The sequence below is a fragment of the Geotrypetes seraphini genome, chromosome 10 (genome assembly GCF_902459505.1).
Source record: "Geotrypetes seraphini chromosome 10, aGeoSer1.1, whole genome shotgun sequence".
In the NCBI taxonomy this organism is placed as follows: Eukaryota; Metazoa; Chordata; class Amphibia; order Gymnophiona; family Dermophiidae; genus Geotrypetes; species Geotrypetes seraphini.
Genome location: NC_047093.1, coordinates 135,959,036 through 135,967,290, shown reverse-complemented (window position 1 = coordinate 135,967,290; position 8,255 = coordinate 135,959,036). Strand labels below are relative to the sequence as shown.

The 8,255-nt window shown below is 48.1% G+C and overlaps 1 protein-coding gene across 2 annotated transcripts; it reads left to right on the top strand.

The window, feature by feature from the left end:
• Positions 1–242: 242 nt before the first annotated feature.
• Positions 243–7,738, top strand: ZBTB45 (zinc finger and BTB domain containing 45). 2 transcript variants are annotated; one of them, XM_033962412.1, is made up of 3 exons: positions 243–392; positions 3,016–4,661; positions 7,032–7,738. In XM_033962412.1, the coding sequence occupies exons 2-3, from the start codon at positions 3,095–3,097 to the stop codon at positions 7,283–7,285; spliced, it is 1,821 nt and encodes a 606-aa protein (XP_033818303.1). In that variant the 5' UTR covers positions 243–392; positions 3,016–3,094; the 3' UTR covers positions 7,286–7,738. The 2 variants fall into 2 exon arrangements, with proteins under 2 accessions (XP_033818303.1, XP_033818302.1); XM_033962411.1 differs by lacking the exon at positions 243–392 and adding an exon at positions 526–602.
• Positions 7,739–8,255: the final 517 nt, after the last annotated feature.

Here is an 8,255-nt window from a genome sequence, read left to right as displayed (position 1 = left end):
GCATCGCTATTGGGTTGCTCAGGCTGGGGCGGGAATAGAAAGTCAGAGAGAGGCCTGCTACGCAATCCTTCCCCCCTTTCCTCTTCTCGCATTGGGTGTCCAGGCTGGGGCGTGTATCGAAAGTCAGAAAGAGGCCAGACACGCAATCCCTCCCTCGCATTGCCAGGGTGAGGGAAAGTCACTGACGGTGGTGTGTGTGTGGGGGGGGGGGTGGAACCCGAGAGTCAGCGCGAGACTTGACACGCAATCCTCGGCCGTTACGCTTGACTTAGGCTCCGCCCTGCGTGCCAGGGGACGCGTCGACGTCATCCGCCGGCCGGACTCCATCCTCCGAGGAAGAGGGAAGAAGAAGGAAGAAAGCGCCGAGGCCGGGGAGGGAGAGGGGCGACGAGGTGGGCGGCGTGCTGGTGAAGAGTGACGGCTGCGCGCGCGGGGAACCGTGAAGAAGAGCCGCGCGACGCGTTTGCCAGTGATGGGAGGGAGGGGGGGAATAACGGAGCACGGAGAGGAAGGGGGGGGGGATGCACAGCGCGTGACAGCACTAAGGCCTTGTGGTGCATCGGTGTGATGGACCCCCCAGGGTGTGACAGCAGCGTGATCAGGGTAGTACGATGTGATGGGACCCAGGGTGTGACAGATGGGACACAGTGGGTGACAGAAATGTGATTAAAATGATACAAAATAATGGGATGTGGTGTATGACAGCAGTGAGTGTGATTGGGTGATATGATGGTGTCAGGTCAAAAGCGCGCCGGGAACCCCCCCCCCCCCCCACTTTACTTAATAGAGATCGCGCCGCGTTGTGGGGGTTTGGGGGGTTGTAACCCCCCACATTTTACTGAAAACTTCACTTTTTCCCTGTTTTTAGGGAAAAAGTTAAGTTTACAGTAAAATGTGGAGGGTCACACCCCCCCCAAACCCCCCACAACGCCGGCGCGATCTCTATTAAGTAAACTGGGGGGGGGCTCCCCAACAAAACCCCCCGTCGGCGCCCCTAAAAACTGTAATTTTCTTTGGCGCGCGCGCCTCCGTCTTGCGCTCAGTTGTCGGCGCGCGCCTTTGTCTTTCGCCGAGTTGTCTATGAACCGATATGATATGTCAGGACACTATGTATGTGTTTTTGGAACCCGCTTTGTAGAAAGCGGGGTATGAATAAAAACCATAAACTGGACCAGGGGCCATAATTCCCCCCACCCCCAGTGCCCAGCAATACCCTACAAAGGGTACAGCAACCAGGTGTAATTCCTGGCACCCAATTTAGGTGCACATCTGCAGTATTATGCAACACTCTGTGCAGATTTCTGGAGCACCGCTGACCCTCCTGTGGCTGCACCCCCTTTGGGGTTACGCATCGTGGAATTGGGGCATTCAGTTTTATAGAATAGCAAGTAGCAAAACGCAAATCTAAATGGTTACCAATTAACATAAAGTGTTGCTGGTTGGTACCCATTTATTGATGTTAATTGGCTTATTATCCAATTTACTTGCATGTGTATCTCAAGATCAAGCCCAAATTTGAGTACTCTTTATTGAATCCCCCCCGAATGCAACAGCAGTCAGAGCTTGAGGTGATATGGTATGAAAGGACACAGAGTGTGATAGGAGTGAGCGACTGGGATGATATGATGGTGCAGAGACAAGAACAGGGGAGGGGCACCTCACAGTCTCACTTCGTTACTGGAGGTAACCCACTTTATTTATAGTTATTTTGATGGGATCCACTAAAGTTTGATTAAGTACATATTTTTGGGACGAGAAACATCGTGCCTACTGTTCATTTCTAGTGATATGATTTAAAAAGCACCCCCTAATTATCTTGTAACTCTGCCACTGGGCTAACGGCATTGTAGTCATTGATTTGTCAGCTCTTCTGTCCTCTTTTTTTCACTTCAATATATTGAAAATATAAAAGAAAAAATCTGAAGAGCACAAATCAAAAAATACAATCTGTCTCAAGGAAAGAAGGAAGAACATAGCTAATGAGATCTAAACAAGCAAACTGAACATTTCTTACTACTAAACCCTCTTTAAATACTTTACCAGCCAACAACATGCCCTGACATAGTAACATAGTAGATGATGGCAGTTAAAGATCCGAATGGTCCATCCAGTCTGCCCAACCTGGTTCAATTTACATTTATTTTTCTTCTTCTTAGCTATTTCTGGGCAAAAATCCAAAGCTCTGCCCAGTACTGTGCTTAGGTTCCAACTACTGAAGTCTCCATCAAAGTTCACTCCAGCCCATCTACACCATCCCAGCCAATGAAGCCCTTCATTTCCCAAGTAAACAGGTCTCTAGTTGAGCTGGATCAAAAAAGCTATAATTATTTCCTTGATATATTACAATACATAAACAAAGAAACCTGAAGAAAAACTGAGAATGTAGCCTGTGTTTGAGGGGAGTGGGGAGTGGGAGGGAGCCATCAGACAGGGAGTGCAATCAAGGAACAGAGATTATAAACGTGTTATGTAGGAAGGTACATTATACAGGTGCACAGATTTCTGGAGCAATTACAGAGGACACTCTTCTGGAACTCCTCTAACCCTAATTCCACTAGTTCCTCCCAAAAACTGAAACTATCATTCCCCTCTGCAAAAGGTATATCCTGCGTAGGAAAACTAGGAACATCCCTCCCCTTTAGAACCACAGAACTCTGGAACAACCTCACATCCCCGCTCAGAATTTCAAGTTCCCTCCAATCCTTCCGCAAACACCTGAAAACTTGGCTCTTTTCAAAAATCTAACACTTCCCGCTCTTTGGTTCTTTATCTTCCTAGCTCCTTTCCTATAACCCTTCATTGTAGCTCCTTTTCAACCTAACCCTGTAAACCGTGCCTAGCTCTACGCTTGTGGAGATGGCGCGGTATACAAACCTAAGGTTTAGTTTAGTTTTAGGACAAACATTGGGGTTCTTTACTTAACCTCTATTAAGGATGTTGACTGTCTCTTAGATATTGATGTCTATTGCCCAAATCACATGCTTATTGGTTGTTTTTTTTCTTCCTCTTTTTCAGAGAGAAGTGGCGTGGTTGCTGCCTCAGGGCGATATCACTCCATCGACAAGGTGGCGACACCTCCAGCTTGGGAGGAATCATGGTAGAAGCTGTCCATTACATCCACTTGCAGAACTTCAGCAAGTCCCTCTTGGAGACTCTGAACGCCCAGCGCCTAGGGGGCCACTTCTGCGATGTCACTGTCCACATTCATGATGCCACGCTGCGGGCTCACCGTTGCGTGTTGGCTGCCGGCAGCCCTTTTTTCCATGACAAGCTACTGTTGGGTTATTCTGAGATCGAGGTACCCCCGGTAGTGCCTACCCAAGTGGTTCAGCAGTTGGTGGAGTTTATGTACAGTGGTTCCTTGGTGGTGGCCCAGTCAGAAGCCCTACAGATCCTCACAGCTGCCAGCATCCTCCAGATTAAGACTGTGATCGATGAGTGCACTCAGATCATATCCCAGAGCCGAGCCACCAAGAACCTAGCATCTGGCACCTCCTCCAGCAGATCCTCTGTCAACAAGTCCCAGGAGGTACAAAAAGAAGGCGAGAGCTCGTCGGCTGCAGTCCTGCGGGACCCAGGGGGTGTTCCTTCTGTCTCCAGATCCAGTGAACTAGAAATGATCCCCCAGCTCGGGCTGGAGACTGATGCCCCAAAAGTGCTGTGTGCCTCTGAGGTCCGCTACAAGCTCAGGGACCTTCTTTCCTCTCAGCAGAGGCAGCTGGTAGAGGTGAGGGAGCGGCTTCTGTCAGAGGGTGAGCTTGCAGGTGAGGGGGAAGGCATGGCATCCACCTACTTGCTACATTCTGAGGTCCCACAGAGTTGCCATAGCCGCAAGCAGCGCCAGCCTGTGAGGCTTCAGCTTACTGACGCCCTGCCCGTCATCATCAAAGATGAAGAGGAGGAGGAGGAAGAGGAGGAGGAAGAGCAAAAGGGAGGTGACAGGGAGAAGCAGGGCTGCTATAGTGAGTGTGGGGGGCCACCATTCTCTAGCTGTGATGAGAATGAGAAAATACGTGGGCCTGAGAGCAGCCTAGGCCAGACCCGTAACCCAGCAGGTACCAGGAAGGACAGCAGTGGGCAACTAGAGTATACTCCAGAAGGACAGGATTTCTTCACCAATCAGGATGTCTTCTCGGAGACCTTCATTCCTCCATGGCAGAATGAGGACACTCTTCAACAAAGTGCCCGGGAGGTGTCACTGGAGGGTGAGGAGAAGTTCCATGCAGACTGCACCCTGGAGGTACCAGGCCTGAGGAACCTAGTAGCCGTATCGAGTGCCGACTTCAAGCCCACCGCTGCCACAACTTTCAGCTCGCGTGTTGGCGAGACCAGGGTTGTCCCCTTTGTGTCGCCCGGTGTCCAGCGTGAACTCAAGATCACTGCTGCAGGTGGAGGTCCATCCAGCATCTTCCAATTTCACCTGACCCACACTAGCCAGAATCAAAACCAGGCAGGCCAGACTTTCTACACCGTGCAGCCAGAGAATGCCTCTGGCATGCTCCAGATGAGCTCCAACCTGGTGGCTGTGGGCCCCTTGCAGAATGATCCAACCCAGCGGCCCGGGCCATCCCGAAGCTCTGAGCCCTCTTACGAATGCACTCACTGTCAAAAGACCTTCAGTTCCAGGAAAAACTACACCAAGCACATGTTCATCCATTCAGGTGAGCAGTCCGTTCCAACTTAAAGAGGAGCTGAGCAGTGGCATAGCGAGGGTGAGAGGCACCTGGGGCGGTGGCGCCACCCCCTTCTCCGCACCCTCCTGCCACACACCCCTTTCCCCATACCTCTTTAATGTTCTTGGCGCGAGCAACAACCTAACCTGCTGTTCATTGCCAGTGTCGGCTGTTCCTCTGACGTTACTTCCTAGGTGCTGGTCCAGGAGGTGGCGTCAGAGCAAGAGCTGACACTGGCGCGAGCAGCAGGTTGCGGTTGCTTCTCGCACCGGGAACGTTAAAGAGGTATGGGGGAAGGGACACATCATGTGGTGGGGGGGGGGGCGGAGAGGAGTTACGGGTACTGCCCTTACTACGCCACTGGAGCTGAGCTCTAACCAGGAATAGTCATTTTCCCCCCCCCCAAAAAAAAAAAAAGATTTGCCAGTGCCATTCCTGTTCTTTAGTGAGGCAATTTGTGAAGGTGGTTGAGGGAAGTTTTGTACGTCCACTGTGTGTTTAGCCCTGGGCCAGTGTGTGTATGAGGGATGGATTTTCAATTGATACTGATCTTTTTTAGTAATCGACCAAGAAAGTTCCATACAATAGTACTGAATATTTTACATTTCAAAATCCTCCTTCCTCACCCACCTTTCCCCTTCCCCTTAAACCGAACGTAAGAACATAAGCATTGCCGTACTGGGCTAGACTGAAGGTCCATCAAGTCCAATGTCCTATTTCCCAACAGTAGCCAAAGCAGGTCATAAGTACTTGGCAATATGCCAAAAGAATAAAACAGATATCATGCTGCTTATCCTGGAAATAAGCAATGGATTTTCCCAAGTCCATCTTAATAATGTCTTCTGGACTTTTATTTTAGGAAATTATCCAAACCTTTTTTTTTTTTTTAAAACCTGTTAAGCTAACTGCTTTTACTAAAAATTGTTATAGCATTCATCATTATGCTTCTGCCTCATGGGGGTTAATGGCATGAGAGTAGGATACCAAATTGCCAAACAATGTTTCTTTTTTTGATAACTAGCCACCTGAACAGACATATGTTCCATCTTCAACATCAGTTTATGAGGCCTCTGGGTCTCATAAACTGATAGAATTGTATCCATTCATGAGCCACCCATGTGCATGCCCCCTTTCCTCCTTTATTGTGTGCTGTTATGTTTAGGCACTAATAGGAATTGTAGAAATGGCGCTTAAAATTGTGCTCAGAAATTTAGGTGCATGTCTGATTTGCGGGCGCATTGTAGTTAACAAGCCTGTTAACGCCAATAACTGGCTACTAAAAATCAATTTTTGACACTAATCGGCAATAGTTTGGATTCATGTGCACATCTTGCTTAGCGCTAAGAGTTCAGCTGAAAAAGGGGTGTGGCCATGGGAGGGGCTAATGGGGTGTTCACTTAAGATGCAAGCAATAGTTTAGAATTTGGGAAATCCACACCTAATTTAGGTGCCGGCAGTGACGTATTAAAGGGGGGTGCCATCTTGGTAGGGGCGCCCTCACCTCTCCTCCAGTCCATTTCTCCCCCCCCCCCAATAACTTTTTGGTTCTTCGTCAACGTGAGCAGCATCTTCAACCTGCTGCTTATGCTGGCCTCGGCTCTCCCTGTGACGTCACTTCCTGGTAGGAGGGGAAGGGAAGGCAAACGCGGTTGAGGGGTGGGGGGAGATGGAGAAGAGGGCAGGGGGGTGCCACTGCCCTGGTCACTTCCTACCCTCACTACGCCACTGGGTGCGGGGATTTATGCCATGGTTCAGTTGGTGTAAATCCTTGAACCTAAAAGTTGGGTACAGATCCCAGCACTACTCAAACCCAACTCAGTGCTGTTTATCGAATAGTGCTCAGTTGCCATTTTTTCAGCTCCCAAATTTGGACACCATTTATTGATCTAGCTCTCTAAGGATAAATTTCAGGCTGCTTGCTGCAGGGCTGTGCATCACAGCATCTTTAACCCTTTCAGGACCAAGGGACATATTTGTCCCATAACTTTAAAATCCTATAAATTTTGATTGGGATAGTCTACAGTTCTAAATTTGATATGTACGGATTCCATATGATACTGCCTTTATGTAAACAAACTGGTTCCGACATTCATTCATTAGCGTCGTTGCTAGATTGACGAGAAGATTCACTTGCCACACTGTCCATAAGCCAGAAGTGTGATTTTTTTAAATAAAAATAATGATATTTCACAAAAAAAATCAATTTTTTGGCATCTGCAAGCCCTTTTTACCATAAAAATGTCGTCAAAACCACAAAAATTGGCCTACGATCCTTATGGTCCTGAAAGGGTTAAACAGGAAATTCACATGGGAAATCCAAAAGTGTGTTTATATTTTTTGTGTGTCCGTTTTCTGCAGGGGAGAAGCCTCACCAGTGCAGCATTTGCTGGCGCTCCTTTTCTCTTCGGGACTATTTGCTGAAGCACATGGTGACGCACACGGGGGTGCGGGCCTTCCAGTGCTCCATCTGCTGCAAGCGTTTCACCCAGAAGAGCTCGCTCAACGTTCACATGCGCACCCATCGGCCCGAGCGCTTTCAGTGCTGTGTCTGCAACAAGTATTTCTCCCATCGCACGCTGTTGGAGAGACACATCGCCACGCACACAGCGTGAGGTGCTTCTTGGACTGAACAGAAAGAGTCAAGATGTTGGGGATCTTTCCGGGCCAAACACCCACTCACAATGAATGGAGAAAGCCTCGCGGCACCTTCTGAGGTGAATGATCTGGCAGAGAAGGATTTCCCTGAGACGAGTGTGGTCCAACTTATCTCACATAGACACACCCACCCACATGTTAGACTTCTATAAAGCTACATGATGTTTAAGGATAAATGTTCTCTTCCTAACCTCCCCCCCCACCCCTCCCCGTGTTCTCCTGCTGCATGAAGTTATTCCATGTATCCCGTGATAATGCAAAAGTTCATCTCCATGTGTGTTCTGCTCTATAAACACAACCTGGTGTTCCAGACACATACACACACTCATATCTTGTGTAACACCTTTTTGCAAGGATACAGTACAAATAAAGCTATTCCTGTGTGTTGTTAATTTCACATACACACCCAACTTCTAATGTGCCATTCTTTTGTACGAGCAGAGAATCTTGGCAGCCGATGCTTCTTGGACATTAGGGTTGTACAGAAAAAACTAACCCCCCCCCTCCCCTTCTTTATGAAGCTGGGTTAGCATTTTTTATCGCCGGGCAAGGTGGTAAAAGCTCCGACACTCATAGAATTCCTATGAGCGTCGGAACTTTTACTGCTATGGCCGGCAATAAAAATTCCTAATGCGGCTTCATAAAAGGGGAGATAAAGTTGGAGTAATTGTGTGAACTGATGTTTTTCCCATAGAATTTGATTGTACATGATCAGAAAATTTTAAAATATATATATATATATATTAAAGCCCATCCTGGGGTTGCTCTAAGCCACTGATTACATAAAGCTCCTTTTTTCTTAAAATTTGCTATTATTTTTGCTTAATGGAGCAAATTTCTTGGTATTAAGAACATAAGAATTGCCCTACTGGGACAGATCGAAGGTCCATCAAGCCTAGTATCCCGTTTCCAACAGTGGCCAACCCA

What these genes read in the sequence shown, in the direction of transcription:
- ZBTB45 (XM_033962411.1), top strand. Translation starts at nt 568, where the DNA reads ATGGACCCCCCAGGGTGTGACAGCAGCGTGATCAG. An exon ending in TGTGACAGCAGCGTGATCAG is followed by an intron (nt 603 to 3,015) that starts GGTAGTACGATG and finishes CCTCTTTTTCAG; the next exon opens with AGAGAAGTGGCGTGGTTGCT. An exon ending in GCACATGTTCATCCATTCAG is followed by an intron (nt 4,662 to 7,031) that starts GTGAGCAGTCCG and finishes CGTTTTCTGCAG; the next exon opens with GGGAGAAGCCTCACCAGTGC.